Source organism: Budorcas taxicolor, chromosome 11 (genome assembly GCF_023091745.1).
Source record: "Budorcas taxicolor isolate Tak-1 chromosome 11, Takin1.1, whole genome shotgun sequence".
Taxonomy (NCBI): domain Eukaryota; kingdom Metazoa; phylum Chordata; class Mammalia; order Artiodactyla; family Bovidae; genus Budorcas; species Budorcas taxicolor.
In genome coordinates, this window is record NC_068920.1 from 159,855,427 (window position 1) to 159,872,523 (window position 17,097).

At 56.1% G+C, this 17,097-nt stretch overlaps 1 protein-coding gene across 1 annotated transcript in view; it reads left to right on the top strand.

The window, feature by feature from the left end:
- Positions 1-17,097, top strand: part of HMCN2 (hemicentin 2) — a 174,230-nt gene that overhangs the window by 119,979 nt on the left and 37,154 nt on the right. Inside the window, 17 exon segments of the mRNA XM_052647785.1 lie at positions 445-618; positions 727-843; positions 1,347-1,489; positions 1,857-2,007; positions 2,577-2,795; positions 5,215-5,328; positions 5,954-6,141; positions 7,310-7,406; positions 8,123-8,284; positions 8,475-8,588; positions 9,353-9,555; positions 10,249-10,330; positions 12,053-12,184; positions 15,155-15,298; positions 15,391-15,550; positions 15,639-15,763; positions 16,622-16,805. Coding sequence (XP_052503745.1) covers positions 445-618; positions 727-843; positions 1,347-1,489; positions 1,857-2,007; positions 2,577-2,795; positions 5,215-5,328; positions 5,954-6,141; positions 7,310-7,406; positions 8,123-8,284; positions 8,475-8,588; positions 9,353-9,555; positions 10,249-10,330; positions 12,053-12,184; positions 15,155-15,298; positions 15,391-15,550; positions 15,639-15,763; positions 16,622-16,805 — 2,509 coding nt within the window.

Here is a 17,097-nt window from a genome sequence, read left to right on the forward strand (position 1 = left end):
GTGCAGGAGACACAGGAGACGTGGGTTCGATCTCTGGGTCAGGAAGATCCCCTAGAGGAGGAAATGGCAACCCACTCCAGTGTTCTTGGAAATCCCATGGACAGAGGAGCCTGGCGCGCTGCAGTCCACGGGGTCATAAAGAGTTGGACACAACTGAGCCTGCACACACATGGATGTTTAAGAGCTTATTGGGGAAATAGAGGCAGACTTGACCAGCTTCCCCTATGATATTGCTTAGTAAGGGAGAGCCTGGGCTCTGGGCCACCCAGGCCTGAATTGAAGTCTGGCCACACAGAGCGTGGTTCCTCTGAGCCTCGTTTCCCATCTTTGTAACACAAACAACAGCAGCACCGAAGCCCAGCACCAGGGTCTCAGACTTTTCCGGGTCCTTGGGCCCAGGGCGGGGGATCCCTGTTCAGGAGCCCACCCCCTGCCCCACCACAGTGGTTCCCACCATCCTGGGAGTGACGGAGGACAACATGGACGAGGAGGTGACCGTGACCATCAACAACCCCATCTCTCTCATCTGCGAGACGCGGGCCTTTCCTGCCCCCACCATCACCTGGATGAAGGACGGGGCCCCTTTTGAGGCCTCGAACAACATCCAGCTGCTCCCAGGTGATGCCCTCGAGGGGATGGGGGGGAAGAGGGGGCAGGTGACATGTCACCAGGCTGGGTCAGAGGCAGGGAGCCAGGGGGTGAGCCTGGCCGCTGCCCTACCCCAAGCAGGCACCCATGGGCTGCAGATTCTGAATGCCCAGAAGGAAGACGCGGGCCAGTACACCTGCGTGGTCACCAATGAGCTGGGCGAGGCCATGAAGAACTACCACGTGGAAGTCCTCAGTGAGTCAGGGACCGGCCAGGGCACCAGCTGGGTGGGCAGGAGGCTGCCCGAGAATGCCGGGGCTGCACTTGACACCCCAGGTGCCTTCATGTGACTTGTCTCCTCTGATGGTCCCTGGCCAGCCAGGCCAGCTCGGTCCATTTAGGGCCTAGAACTTAGGAGGAGGGAACCAGTGAGTTAGGACGGTCACGTGGATGCCTAGACCCGCAGCAGTCCTGGCTTCCTTCTGACACTTGTGCTGCAGAGCAATAATAGCGCCTGCAGCTGGAGACCTGGTACGCCCGGAAGGGTTCCCAGAGGTCACCCCAAAAATCCCCCTGCCTCAGACCTGCCCTGCCCCATAACCATCTCTCCCCAGGAGCAGGCGGGTTTCCAGGCTCCCTGTTCCTCTGCTCTGGAGAGCCAGCCCCCTCCACTTCTGGGATGGGCTTAGGGGCCGGGGGGTGCAGGGTCTCGGCACGTCTTCTCCCGGCCTGCTCCTCAGACTCCTTTATGGTTTCAGTCCCCCCTTCCATCTCCAAAGATGACCTCTTCGGGGAGGTCAGCATGAAGGAAGTGAAGACCAAGGTCAACAGCACCTTGACCCTGGAGTGTGAGTGCTGGGCCATGCCCCCACCCACCATCAGCTGGTACAAGGACGGACAGGTGAGCTCAGGAGCCCCTGGCAGCCTCAGATTCTCAATCTGGGTCGCCCTCATCTGCAGAACCTTCCAGAAAAGGCAGTCATAGCAGCAGGCCCCAGAGCTGTCCTGGGCCCTGCCCCATCCTTTATATTTTAATAAGAAGTTCAATTCTTTACAGAAAACAAGTCTCACGAGCATGAAACCCTATATTCACTCACTGAATTCTCTTCTAATTTTTACATTCTGTGAGTCTGGTATTACAGAATTGTCAGGGTGCTCTGACCACTTTATGTGGTGTTTTAAAAACCATGTGAAAATGGAAATACACTCATCTGGGTGCTTGCTAGCCCCTCATTCCTGATCTCTGTCCCCTCTCTTTCCACCTCCAGCCCGTGACCCCCAACGAGCGTGTCCACATCCTCGGCGAAGGACGGCTGCTCCAGATCCAGCCCACGCAGGTCTCCGATTCGGGGCGATACCTGTGTGTGGCCACCAACGTGGCTGGCGAGGATGACCAGGACTTCAACGTGCTCATCCAGGGTGTGTGGGGCCACGGGGCGGGGGTCAGTGGGACTTGGGGGGCGTCAGTGCTTCTGGGGCAGCCTGGCAGGAGGGCTCTGTTCTCATCGCTGTCGGCACGTCTGGCCCCCCTGAACGCTGGCCTGGGCTCTTTCATGAACTGACCTGGGGACCAAGACATCACCGCTCCCCAGGCCTTAGTTTTGCCTTGGTGAGATTAGGATGATCAGGGAACTTTCCTGATGGTCCAGTGGTTAAGACTTCCCCTTCCAGTGCAGCGGGTGTGGGTTCCTGGTCCAAGAACACAGATCCCACAGGCCTCCTGGCCTGTTGCATAAAACAGAAGCAATATTGTAACAGAGTCAATAAAGACTTGTAAAAAATGGTCTGCATCAGAAAAAAAGATCTTTAAAAAAATTAGCTGATAACAAAGGAAAAAAGATCATTAAAAAAAACTGCTTTGATGGGAGGGATTGGCTCAATCAGTGGAATTTCCCTGCCCAGGGGAGGCTGGGACGGGAATCTCTGAGCAGAAGTTCTTGCCCATCTCTCAATGGTGTGTCTTGACGGCTTTGTCCCCCGCTCCCCAGTACCCCCCATATTCCAGAAGGTGGGCGATGCCACTGCAGACTTTGAGACCCCATTCCGGGAGGAAGAGGCCCGGGGTGGGGTGACGGAATACCGGGAGGTCGTGGAGAACAACCCCGTCTACCTGTACTGCGACACCAACGCGGTGCCAGCCCCGGAGCTGACCTGGTACAGGGAGGACCGCCGCCTCTCGGTCGAGGACGGGGTGTCTGTTCTGCAAGGTAGGCCAGGGCGGCGTGGAAGAGCGGGCCCTTCACAGGCAGGCACCAGGGCCACGCCCACACCGGAGCGGGTTCCCTCCGCCTTTCGGTGCAGCCTGAGGTCTCCTGCCTGGTGCTTGCTGTCTGACCCCCGGCAGGGCATGTGACCACTCTGGACCTCAGCCACCTTTCATAAACTGGGGCTAGAAGTCCTTTACCTGTCTGAAGGCAAGAACAGGATCCCCTTCTGCCTCTGGTTAGAACAGAGGTCCTCATCTGTAATAACGCCCACCTCTGGGATTGGAGATCTGTAATGTTCTGGCCCCTTTTTCTGGGGGGAGGGGGCAGTTCCTTTATGAAGACCCCAAATGTTTAAGAAGCTCTCATGGGGCTCTGATGCCCACCCAGGATCCAAGATCATGGCTCATGTGACCTTAAAAAAAAATTATTATTTTTAATTGGATGGAGGATAGTCTCTTTACAGCACTATGTTGGTTTCCGCCATGTATCAACACGAATCAGCCGGAAGCATACGCATGCCCCTCCCCTCTTGACTCGCCCTCCCACCTCCCACCCCTCTAGGTTGTCATGTGACCTTTTTATGTCTTTTTTCCTGCTTTACATATTTGTTTATTTAAAGTTGGGCTTCCCTGATAGCTCAGTCGGTAAAGAAACTTTTAAAGTTATTTGCTTTTTTCTTAAGAACATAAACACTTTTTATTTTTTTATATTTAAAAAATTTTTAATTTTTGCAGTGTTGTGCTGGTTTCTGCCACGCAAAATGCAAATCAGCCATTATCATACAATACACCCCTCCCTCCTTGGCCTCCTCCCCTCCCCCATTCCATCCATCCAAGTCATCACGGAGTACCAGGCTGGGCTCGCTGTGCTACACAACAGCTTCTCACCAGCTATCCATCTCATGGATGTTGTGTATTTATGCTGATGCTACTTTCTCCATTTGTCCCACTCTCTGCCTCGCCCAGTGTGTCCACAAGTCCAATCTACATCTGCGTCCCCATTCCTTCCCCACAAATAGGTTCATCAGTATCAGTTTTCTAGATCCCATATATATGCGTTAATACACTATATTTGTTTTTCTCTTTTTGGCGTACTTCACTATGTATATAACAAGCTCTAGGTTCACCCACCTCACTAGAACTGGCTCAAATCCCTTCTTGTTTCATGGCTGAGCATATATTCCATTGTGTTTACGTACCACATGTCCTTTATTCACTCATCAGTCGATGGGCATGTAGGTTGCTTCCATGTCCTGCCTAAACAACTGCCTTATCTTAGGATAGTTTTTTTATGGATGGCTTTGAATTAAAGGGCTCTGGGGATGGGGCTTAGAAACGCCTGGCTTCCCTGGGGGGGTCCAGGGCTGGGAGGAATCCCAGACACAGAGCCGGATGGGGTGGTCGCCTGGCTCGCAGTCGCACGGTGCCCTGCCGGCGCGGGTCAGTGGTGACGCTGGTGGTAGAGGGAAGAATGAGGTGGGCTGTAGGATGAACAGTCATGCCAGGGTTTGGACTTGGGTGCTTGTGAAAGAAGGCGAGCCCTTGGAGATCTGGGAGAGGCTGTGCTTACAGAAAGATGTAACTGACCCCTTGAATGGCCACTGCCCTCAGGCCTTGGGGACACAAAGAGCTCAGTCACATGCCGACCTCCAATCCCACCACTGGCCTCTGACCCTGGCCACAGGACCCCTAATCCTGGGCACACAGCGCTCCTAGTCACAGCTGACCTTAATTCTGGCCCTGATCGTAGATTAATCTCACACATGAAGTGACCCCTCCCTTGACCATGGCCACAGCCTCCCTAGTCCAGGCTCCCATCCCTTGGCTCTGCATATAATTAGCGCCTGGTTCTAATCCTGCTCACAGCCCGTCACATCCTGGGTCGGCCACCCCCAACCCAGGATCCTCAGCGCACAGCGACCCTAACCCCACTCCTGCTAGACACCAGTTCCAGCCCCCTCGATGCCAGAGTCTGGCCCTGGCTGGCTCTCGATCACAGAGGGTCCCAGGTGACACCCCTCAAGAGCCCCCACGTCCAACCACTCCAGCCTCCTGAGAGCCTCTGCCCAGACATGTACCCAGCTCTCTGCCTCTTCTCTCTGCCTTCATCGAGGAGCTGGGCTCAGCCCTGCCAGGTACGCTTAGGAAGCCTCAGTTTCTCCATCTGTAAGATGGGAGTTGTGACAGCACACAGAGTCAGAGGCTGGGGGAATGCTCAGCCCAGGGCCTGGCGCAGAGCAAGCCACTACTGCGCTTTAACTGACCCTCTCAACCCGTGACCCGGGCACAGCAGGTGCTTCTCTGCACGTCACAGGTTAAGTGAGGGGAGTGGAGCGGTGATGTGTCCCAGGTCCCCTCCAGGGGAATGGGCAGGTTGCTCGGTTCTTGCTCAGACCTCTGTCTCCCCCATGTCCCTGCAGGGGGCCGGGTCCTGCAGATCCCCCTGGTACGGGCGGAGGATGCGGGAAGGTACTCGTGCAGGGCCTCCAACGAGGTGGGCGAGGACTGGCTGCACTACGAGCTGCTGGTACTGAGTGAGTGGCCTGGCCTGGGGGTGGGCAGGGTGGGAGGCTCAGGTCTGAGGCCGCATGAGGGCCCCCCACCTCCAGAAGGGGGCCCAAGTAGAGAGCAGGTGTAGTCCTGCCATTCTCCAAAGTGAATAATGCAGGGCTTTCGAGCTCAGACTCTGAAACCAGACTGGACTAGGTTCAGATTCCAAGTGAGCTGCTGCCTGGGGCTTCCCTGGTAGCTCAGACAGTAAAGAGTCCGCCTGCAAGGCAGGAGACATGGGTTCCATCTTCGGGTTGGGAAGATCCCCTGGAGAGGGGAATGGCTACCCACTCCAGTATTCTTGCCTGGAGAATCCCAGGCAAAGGGGAGCCTGCCGGGCTACGGTCCATGCGATTGCAAAGAGCTGGACACGGCTGAGTGACTCAGCACACATGAGCTGCTTGCTAGCTGTGTGAACTTGAGTGAATCACAGCCTTCTCTGTGCCCTAGATTCCTTAGCCGTCTCAGGGCCCGGAAGGGCTTGGTGGGCAGGGTTCAAGGAGCCCCAGCCAGCACCTGGCACCAAGAGCTCTCGTCTCCACGCCCTGCTCCTCCTGGGCCTTTCCCAAGGAGGCTGCCCACTCCTCACCCTCTTCTCCCTGCCCCCAGCCCCACCTGTGATCCTGGGTGAAACGGTGGCGCTTGTAGAGGAGGTGACCGTCAACGCCAACAGCACCGTCAGCCTGTACTGCCCAGCCCTGGGCAGCCCTGCACCCACCATCTCGTGGCTCCAGAACGGGCTGCCTTTCTCCCCAAGCCCACGGCTGCAGGTCCTGGAAGGCGGGCGAATCTTACAGGTCAGGGCGACCCCCCCAACCCCTGCTCAGGCTTAAGGCAGGGGCTGACTTCCCTGGCGGTCCAGTGGTTAAGACTCTGCCTTCCTTCCCATAAAGGGCTTGGGTTCAGTCCCTGGTTGGGGGGGTGCAACTAAGATCCCTCATGCTGCAGGGTATGGCCAAAAATACTTTTAAAAAAAACTTATTTAAAAACAAAAGCAAAAAAGACTCTGCGTTTCCAGTGCTTCCAACTGCAAGGGGGCATGGGTTCAATCCCCGGTTGGAGAACTAGGATCTCACATGTCCTGTGGCAAGATCAAAAAATAAATAAAGATAGCTGCTGCAGCGACTCAGTTCTGTTTGTCTGGGGACCAATGAACTGCCATCATCTGAAGCTTTTTGCTTGGAACTGTGTTGGAACCCCTGGGATTTAATTCAGGGTTTCCTGGATTGGGAAGATCCCCTGGAAAAGGGATAGGCTACCCACTCCAGTATTCTTGGGCTTCCCCTGTGGCTCAGCTGGTAAAGAATCTGCCTGCAATGTGGGAGACCTGAGTTTGATCCCTGGGTTGGGAAGATCCCCTGGAGAAGGGAAAGGCTACCCACTCCAGTAGAGAATTCTGTGGACTGTATAGTGCATGGGGTCGCAAAGAGTCGGACACGACTGAGAGACTTGCACTTTCACTTTCTTTCACTTTTACTTATTTAATTCACCAAAGAATCATATGTGAGGAGCCTTGTAGGGCTGCTTGTGGCCCCTGAAAAGGAGCAGAGACTGGCACACCTACAGCCAGCGTGACACAGGGCAGCCTTCCTTAGGAAGGCCATCGGATACTCACAGAGCTGTGCAGGCACCTGGGACCTCAGGCAGCACCTCGGGCCCCCAGCATCCAGACACCCCTACACGGGACCCAGCACAGCACAGAGCACCCCTCTCGGGGTTGGGGAGGGGACTGTTGTCATCGCCCAGTTTGCTACAGGGACTCATCTGTCAGCCTCACAGCCCCGAATGTCACAGAAAGCCCTGGCTGGATGTGGGGTGACCTCCTCTAAGCATTGCTCCGTGTAGACAAAGGTGGTCTTCTGAGGGGGCTCCGCCTGGTGCCGGCCTTGCCTGAGATGGGTGGGAGGGAACCCTCGCGGCTCCTGGGGGGCCCAGAGCCATCGGGCTGGCGACATGCACCCCCAGGTTTCCACGGTGGAAGTGGCTGACGCTGCCAGCTACATGTGTGTGGCCGAGAACCCAGCAGGCTCCGCAGAGAAGCTCTTCACACTCAGGGTGCAAGGTGAGCCGGGCAAGCGGGCAGCCCCCGCAGGTTCCCCAGCTGAGCAAGGGCTGGTCCTCTGGGTTGGCTCTGGCATACTCCGTGGGCTCACCAGGCAGGCAGGCAGAGTGCCACGGCCCTTCCAGCGTCCTGGGCCCTTGGCCTGTGCCAGCCTTACCCCAGGGCAGAGAGCTCTGGGGGACCCTGGCCACTAGACCATCTTAAGCAACCTCGGAGGCTCTCAGAAGAACGAGGTCTTTTCAGCACGACGATTGATCACTTACTATAAGGGCACTTACTTTCCTGGGCTCAAAGCCGAGAGGTAGGCCCCATTTTAGGGACTCAGTGGGGGTCTCCCCGCCCCCAAAGTCGGCCCTCTCAACCTCTGCATTCCTGTGATACGTGCATCTCAGAGGCTGAGGGCTCTGGCTCCAGATGTAGGGCAGCTGTGGCCTCAGGGGCAGAAGGATGACGGCACTGGCGCTCAGGTCTAGGACTCACGCCTGAATTGAATGGATCGTCTGGCCCTGCCACTGAGCAGCTGAGTGACCTTGGAAAAATGACTCTCCCTCTCTGATCTCTGAGCTCTGAGTTCTCCTCTACAAGATGAGGAAGACGAATAGGAGGGTGAAGCGCCAGGACCCCCAGAAGGCCCCGTGCGTCACCCTGTGGCCGTCGGCTCCCTGCCAGTCTGTATTGTCATGTCTTTCTTTATTTCGGTGGCCCCGCGGGGACAGTCCCACCACGAATCGCAGGTCTGAACCCAGAGCAGATCACCACCACCCTCAACAGCAGCGTCTCCCTGCCCTGTGACGTCCATGCTCACCCCAGCCCCGAGGTCACTTGGTACAAGGACGGCTGGACCCTCCCCCTAGGAGAAGAGGTCTTCCTCCTGCCTGGTGGGTAAAGTGAGGCTGAGGGCCCAGCTCGGAGGCTCTATGGGGAAGCTGAGTAGCCTCCCCAAATCTGGGATAGAATTGGGGGTCTGGGAGGGCTTTAGGATTGTGGGCGTGGGGTCTGGGGATTGGGGCCTGTCCACTGGTACCAAGCGCTTGCTCCCCCCTACCCTGCCACCACCACCCCTTGCAGGCACCCACACCCTGCAGCTGACTCGGGTTCAGCTCTTGGACTCCGGGATGTACATGTGTGAGGCCCTCAACGCCGCTGGCCGAGACCAGAAGCTGGTGCAGCTTAGCGTGCTGGGTACATGCCGTCTGTCCCCCCACCTGCACTGTCCCCCACTCCTTCCATCAGCCTCACACCCCTCCACCAGCACAGTCAGGAGAGGGGCTGCCGGCGCCTGGGACACACTGTGCCGTCTGCTGCAGTGGTGTCTAGGGGCACCGTGGGGTTAGGTTCCTGGTTATTAGACTCGGACGCCCTTGGGTTTGAAATTCAGCTGTGTGCTTCCTTGCTCTGTGACCTTGGGCAAGTCACTCTTCCTCTCTGAGCCTTGAGTCTCCCATCACTATAAGGTGATGGTTGGCTTAAGGATTAGATGGTGGTATGTGAGCATTTAGCCCAGTGCCAGGGATTCCCTTGGCTGACTGGTAAAGAATCCGCCTGCCAATGCAGGGTTCAATCCCTGGGTCGGAAAGATCCCCTGGAGGAGGAAACAGAGCCCCACTCCAGTATTCTTGTCTGGGAAATCCCATGGACAGAGGAGGCTGGCGGGCCACACAGTCCATGGGGTTGCAAGAGTCAGACTCGACTGAAGTGACTCAGCATGCATGTACCCCAGCTGGGAGGCTGAGCCCAGAGAGGGCAAGAGGCACTTCCCAGGTCACCCAGCAGGTCCTCGGTGTGCTGGCCTGGATTCTCTTAGTCCAGCCCCCTGGGTCACTGCAATCCCCTGGGGTGGGGTCCGCTGTGTGACCCTTTCTCTCCATAGATGGTTAACCTTGCAGGGATGTTGGGGAAGACAGGGGAAGGCCTCAGCCCCTCACTCGGCTCGTCTCCTGCCCCAGTTCCCCCCACCTTCCGGCAGGCGCCCAGCAGACCCCAGGATGCGGTCCTGGTGAGTGCGGGGGACAAGGCCGTCCTGAGCTGTGAGACAGACGCGCTCCCCGAGCCAACTGTGGCCTGGCAGAAGGACGGGCAGCCCCTGGTCCTGCCAGAGCGATTCCAAGCTCTGCTGGGCGGGCAGAGGCTGGAGATCCAGGATGCCCAGGTGAGCTGTCTAGAGGTGCAGGCGGCCCTGGGCAGCCCTGGAGATGTCACCTCCTTGTGTGCCAGGGGCAGGCGGGCAGCTGGGTGGCAGAATGTGGGGCCTGCTGCCTCCTCGGCCTAGAGAACCCCAGTCCAAGGTCATGAGCAGCCTCGGGGGTGGGAGATGTGGAAAGGGCACTGGACCCCAGGTCTGGCTCAACACTGACCCACAGAATGGCTTCGAGCAGATCCGGGCCCTGCCGCCTGGCTGTTTCCCCGGGCTCCAGAAGCCTCTCCAGGCCCCTCTGGTTATCACTCCCGGGGACTCGGTTCCACCTGCCCACCCCCGTCCCTGATGTGGATTAGATGCCCACAAGTGTTCACTGGGTGAATATTCGCTGTTCCTCTTGAACTGTACCCAGGGCCCCCCTGGGTTCAGCTTCATCCCCACAGTGAGGGAACCTTCTCCCCCTGGCTCAGCTGACATGCAGACCCAGGGGAGGGCGAGGTCTGGGTCCTCTGCACCCACCTTCTCTCATCCCTCCTGCATCTCTAGGATTTGGCAGAGGCCAGAAGGTCCCATCTCCCCTTGGGCCTCCCAAGCATGACCAGTATACTTGGGGAGTCCTGCTCTGGAAGGTTCTGGGGCCTGGAGGTTTCGGGGAGCCCACCACAGCCGCACACACACTGTCATCACGTGCTCTCTCTCTCCCAGGTGTCGGATAAAGGTTTATACAGCTGTAGAGTCAGCAATGCAGCCGGGGAGGCCATGCGGGCATTCAGCCTCACGGTCCAGGGTAAGCTGGGGACCAGCCTGCGAGCACTACTGTGAGACCCCCGGCAGCACATGGAACTACCAAGGATGGGAAGGGCAGTGGCTAAAAAGCGAAGTGTGTTGCTGAGTGTTTAGGGCACAAGATCTGGAATTGAAGAGAGCAGGGTCGGAACAGGACTCCACTGATGACTTGCTCTGAGTGACCTTGTCCCTTTGAGCCTCAGATTTACCTTCAGTAAAAGGAGCCAAAGATAGGACCTGCCTGTTAGGCACGCAGAAAGTGCTCCATCTGTGGTCTGCCATGACTGTCTATGGCTGAGCACTGGGCCCAGGATGGGAGCACTGGGACAGAGCCCTAGGAGAGCAGACCTCAGAGTCCTGGGACCATGTCCTCCCCACCTGAACCCTGAGTCACCTGCCCTAGCAGCCCAAGATGGAACACAGATGGGCATTTCATTGGGTGTGGCTCAAGCTGGGGGTGAAGGGAGAGCTTGTTGGAACTGCCTAGGGAAGCAAGGGATGAAGGCTTGGCCAGATTTTCTTGTGGTCAGATGTTGTGTCAGTTAGGGAAAAGACAGCTGTGTAACAAAAAGACCCCAAAATATAGTGCATGAAGGAAGAGAGAAGTTTACCTCTCTCATCCAAAAGCCTAGAAGTGAGCAACTGGGCTGGAGGGTAGCTCTGGACTTACCAAATGCTAATTTAGGGACCAAGATCCTTCCCTCCTATTGATCTCCCATTCGCCAAGGGTTGCCTCTGTCTGCATTGCATCTTTGGGCTTTCCCGGGTGGCGCTAGGGGTAAAGAAACTGCCTCCCAACGCAGGAGACATAAGGGACTCAGGTTCAATCCCTGAGTCAGAAAGATGCCCTGGAGGAGGGCATGGCAATCCACTCCAGTATCCTTACCTGGAGAATCCCATGGACAGAGGAGCCTGGCAGGCTATAGTCCATGGGGTCGCAAAGAGTCAGACACGACTGAAGTGATTCAGCACACACACATTGCATTGTATCCCAGCTGGTAAAGCAGAAATGAGCAGACACAGAGAACCTGAGCAGCTGGCCACAGCAGGCTGCAAAGGAGACTGGGAAATGTAGTTTCTGCCCGAGTGACCCTGTGCGAGATGGGAAGGCCAGGTAGAGAGACACCAGCTATCTGCTGCAGATGCCAAAGCCTGCAGCTTCCGTACCACAGGGACAGTGGATGGATCCAACCCTGACCATACTGAATACCGGTGTTGAAAATTATTGATACCAGGTCTGCTGCTGCTTAAAGCCCATAGCTCCTTCTCCTGATGGCCACCTTGATGAACAGGGAGAGGGTGGGATGTCTGGCCCTTCAGAGAGAAGATGTTTCATCCTGAGCACAGCCATCTGTGTTCCACTGGCAGTGGCTGCCTGTGGTGCATGACTTCATGCTGGCTGAGCAGGAGAGAGTGTTGGGATCAATTAGTGATGTCTGCCCTGGCATAGGTTAATGCCTGCTGATGCAATAGTCACATATTTACCATCCTTGGGCTAAGTGGTCCCCCTCTGGGCTCTGCTTTGTAAATGTTTTGAAATAGCCAGCTCCTGGTCATATTTACGTTTGTGGATAAAACAACTCATATCTGCATCAACGGCAAAACATAAAATGTCAGCTCCTAACCACAGGGAAGTGCTTCTCAGGCATCTCTGATCGGCCCAAGAGGAAGGAAGTAGGGGGCAGAATCATAAGATTCTGGGAATCTGGCTTCTCTCCTGCAGTGCCCCCGACGTTTGAGAACCCAGAGACGGAGTCGGTGAGCCAGGTGGCTGGGAGCCGCCTGGTCCTGAGCTGTGATGTGACCGGGGTCCCTGCACCTACTGTCACTTGGCTGAAGGACAGGATACCTGTCGGTGAGTCCATCAGTCCTTATCATTTTGCTGCCAAGTATTTCTTTGTTTGGGGTTCTCCGTACCTCAGCAGTAAAGAACCTGCCTACCAATGCAGGAGACACAGGTTAGATCCTCAGGTCGGGAAGATCCCATGGAGAAGGCAATGGCAACCCACTCCAGTATTCTTGCCTGGAAAATCCCATGGACAGAGGAGCCTGGTGGGCTACAGTCCACGGGGTCACAAAAGAGTCAGACACAGCTTGGTGACTAAAACAGCAACAACAAATTTCTTTATTTAATGAAATGGCAATGAAAGCAGAAGGGGATAGTTGGGTTTGTAACTTTACTTGCTTGGCAAAATCAAAAGCTGGCAGCACCTTGTTGATCCGTTCCCCCATTTGTCTCTCAACCCTGTTGGCCTTGACATCTCAGCACTGAGGACCATTCACATGGGGGCTTGGTGGCTCCTGTGTTTGTGTCCACAGGACAGAAACAGAGTGGGTGCTGGGGGTACAGCTGGCCTGGCCCTGGGCTCCACATTGGCCCCCAAAGCTGCTCTTCTTCCAGCACCTCAGCTCTGTCCAGCCCAGCTGTTGGTCACCCCCATCCAGGTCTGCATCCTTGCCCCACTCTTACTCTCCCCCAACCCACCCGCCCATCAGTCAGTAGGTGCCTCGTCTTGTCAACGTAAACATCTCTGGGGCCAGCCCTGCTCTCCACCCTTGGCCTTTCCCATCTCAGCCCCTGTGGTCCACATCCCTGGGTGAGGGCACAGCCCCTACACTCATCTCCTCGGCCCCGTCCAGGGCCTCATTGCAGGCTCCACTGGGGCAGAAGGGATGGCAAAGGGCGGGTCTGGGTGTGTCAGTTATCTGTCGAAAATCCTTCCGTGGCTGCAGTCCTCAGGACCACAACCCAGGAGGCCCTTCGGGGCCAGGGCCCACTGGCCAGGCCCACCCTGCTCCATCCTGCTCCGTGCTCCAGACAGACCCAGCTGCTCTCAGCTCCTTGCATATGCCTGTGTCTGTCTGTCTCTTGCAATAACAGCTTTACTGAGATACAATTCACATACTATACAGTTTACCCAATTAAAATGTATAATTCAGTTGTTTTTTGTGTATTCACAGAGCATATCCACAATCAATTTTGGAACATTTCTTTAACTGTATATTTTATTTTTCCTTGTTTATTGTAGTATAGTTGGAGAGTTGATTTACAATGTTGTGTTAATTTCTGCTGTACGGCAAAGTGATTCAGGTGTGTGTGTGTGTGTGTGTGTGTGTGTGTGTGTGTGTGTGTGTTTGTGTGTAGGCTTCCCAGGTGGCTCAGTGGTAAAGAATCTTAAAGAATCTGCCTGTCATTGCCGGAGATGTGAGTTTGATCTCTGGGTGGGGAAGATCCCCTGGAAAAGGAAATGGCAGCCCCCTCCAGTATTCTTGCCTGGAGAATCCCATGGACAGAGGCGTCTGGTTAGCTACTGTCCATGGGGTGCAGAGTCAGACACAACTGAACATGTATGCATGCCTATATATATATATATACACACACACACACTTTTTAATATTCTTTTCCATTATGATTTATCACAAGGTATTGAACGATCCCCTGTGCTATACAGTAGGACCTTCCTGTTTATAATTTTGGAACATGTTTATCACCCAAAGGAAATCCCTTACCCATTACCTTCACTCATAGCCACTCTAGCCTTAGACAGCCCCTGACCTACTTTGTCTTTATAAATTTGCCTGTTCTGGACACCTCATGTAACATGTGGAATCGCAACACGTGGCCTCTTGTTCCATTTAGCTCCGTGCTTTCAAGGTTCATCCGTGTTGCCGCACGTGTTGGTTCCTCATTCTTTATGGTTTTTTTTTCATTCATTTTTATGGTTGAACGTTCCACTGTGTGGATCTGTCACGTTTTGTGTGTCCATCTGCCAGTCGATGGACGTTTGTGTTGTTTCCACCTTCGGCTGTGAGGGGTAGCATGCGTGAATGTTCTTGTATAAGTGCGTGGCGTACACTTTCCTTCCTCTTTGATATATGCCTGGCAGTGGAGTTGCTCTGGACTCTCTTCTCTCTGGCCTTCAGCTCCTGGCACATGCTGTTTCCTTCCTGAAATACCCACCCTGGGCTCCCTGAACCACCTCCACTTTCACCTGGCTGATTCAGACACACTTTCCAGTCTCAGCTGAGACTCGCCTCCTCCAGAAGCCTGGCCTCGCCTCTCCAGGCTCCATCGGGTTCCACAGGGCCGGGCACACAGGCTTGTGCCTGTATCACTGTCTCTGATGCATTTTGATCTCCTTGAGGACAGGGACCACATTTCACCTGTCTTTGATTCCTGAGCTCAATGTTGGATTTGTAGTAGTTGCTCAATACATTTTGTGCTGAAGGGCTGGCTGGACAGATAAGGATCTGAGAGAGGGCAGATTAGCCTGGGCTGGTGCAGCTGGAGAAGGCTTTGGGGCAGAGGTGCCACTGGAGAACACAAGGGGGAAGCATTCCAGTCTTCGGGGGTGTGCCGCCTGAGCAGAGGTTCAGAGGAGCCCCTCACTTGACTCACATCAAAGTCAGTGAGTGGCTGGTTTGCTGTGATCCACAGGGGTGGAGGGAAAGATTGGAAAGGAGGTGGGAGATGAGCTGGGCCTGAGAGTCAACAGGAAGAGGAGCAAGTCCTAGACAGTAAAGGCAGTGGGATCCCTTGGGGAGAAATGTCCCCAGTGGAAGGGTGTATGGAGAGGTTGGTCATAAGGACTGGCGCAATCTAAGGCGCTCAGGCTGGGGAAGGCTGTGATGTGTCTGGGCCTCAGTTTCCCTGTGAGCATAAGAAAAGGGTGGGTAATTCAAGGGTTCCCAGGGTGTTTCCAGCCTTGTGAGTGGGGATCAACCACCCTCCCAGGGAGTCACGTGACTTTTGTGTCTGGGCCCAGTGATGGCACCTGGGGTGATGGGTCTGAGCAGGTCACCTGCCTGCCCCTCCTTCCTGCAGAGAGCAGCATGGCACGTGGCATGGTCTCCCGGGGGGGCCGTCTCCAGCTGAGTAACCTGCAGCCAGACCAGGCTGGTACCTACACGTGCGTGGCCGAGAACACCCAGGCTGAGGCCAGCAAGAACTTCGTGGTGGCCGTGCTGGGTACGTCCGCACCCTGAGCCCCTCCCGTGTCCCACGCCCCCCACACCAACCCCAGCCTCTGCCCCAGGGCCTCACCACAGCCCCTGCCACAGTGGCCCCCCGGATCCGGAGCTCAGGCACCACTCAGGAGCACAGTGTCCTGGAGGGGCAGGACGTGCAGCTGGACTGCGAGGCGGATGGGGAGCCTCCCCCATACGTGGTCTGGCTGAAGGATGGCAGCCCGCTGGACGAAAGCTTGGGTGCCGACCTCTGGTAAGGCCCGGCCAGCACCCTCCCCATCCCAGGAGGCAAGCCTGCGTGTCCTCACACACCTGCCTCCTGCTCTCTCTCCCCGTGACAGGTTCTACCTGGATGGCAGCTCCTTGGTGCTGAAGGGCCTGAGGGCCTCGGACTCGGGCGCCTACACCTGCGTGGCCCGCAACGCAGCCGGCGAGGACGCCAGGCTCTACACCGTCAACGTGCTGGGTGAGCAGCCGAGGACGAGGAGAGGCAGGCAGTACAGCTGTCCCAGGATGGCAGCAGCCCAGCCAACACGGGGCCTCCACTAGGGCGTCTGGAGGGTGCAGACAGGGCCCTGATGGGGGGCACCTGATGAACCCCCATCCAAGCCCCCTCTGTGAGCCAGGCCCATCTGGCCTTTCTGGGCCTCTGCCTCATCCTCAGGCTGGGACACAACTGCTCCAGGGGTACAGCGAGCAAGTCAGGGGATAAAGGAGAGACTCTGTGGGTGTCATCTTCACTGGGAGTGGATGTGGTTCCAAGACCGTGTGGTGATTGCCACGTGGTGATTGCAGTGGCAGAGGTCTAGGTCTCAGTGCCATCTCCTGGGACTTCCCTGGGGGGAGCCCACCTCCCCTCCCCTGACCCCCTCGCTCTTGTTGTTGTTCAATCGCTCGCTCGTGTCCGACTCTTTGCGACCCCATGGACTGCAGCATGCCAGTCTTCCCTGTCCTTCACCATCTCCCAGAGTTTGGGCAAACTCATTGTCCATTGAGTCCGTGATGCCATCCAACCATCTAATCCTTTGCTGCCCACTTCTGCTGCCTTCAGTCATTCCCAGCCTCAGGGTCTTTTCTGATGAGTCAGCTGTTTGAATCAGGTAGCCAAAGTATTGGCGCTTCGGCATCAGTCCTTCCAACGAATATTCAGGACTGATTTCCTTGAGGAAGGACTGGTTTGATCTCCTTGCAGCCCAAGGGACTCTCAAGAGTCTCCTTTAGCACCACAGTTCAAAAGCATCAGTTCTCTGGTGCTCAGACTTCTTTATGGTCCAGCTCTCTGACCCCATCACTGCTCCTTCTCTCCTCTGTGCCCGCCCACCAGTGCCTCCCACCATTGATCAGGGGCCAGAGGGTGCAGGGACCCTGGTGCACAGACTTGGTGATCTTGTGAGCATGGCGTGCCCCGTCCGGGGCTCCCCACCTATCCACGTGAGCTGGCTCAAGGACGGCCTGCCCCTTCCGCTCTCCCACCGCACCCACCTCCACAGCTCTGGCCGCACCCTCCGGTAAGGCAGTGGTTCCCCAGCCCACCAGCCAGTATCCCAGACATCCTGCTCAAACAGCTTGCTTAAAAACACAACTGAATGGCTTTTAGACTGAAAATAATGTAAACATGTAGAAGTTTTTGACGAGGGGAACGAGAGGATCCAAATGGAACTCCAGAAATGAAAGTGGCCTCTGCCCTCAGGTTTTCACAGCCCAGTAGGGGAGGCGCAGATCCAGGTGATGACATCCAGTTGCACCTGACTCAGCCTAGCCCTGGTAGGAGAAATCAGGGAAGGCTTCCTGGAGGAAGGT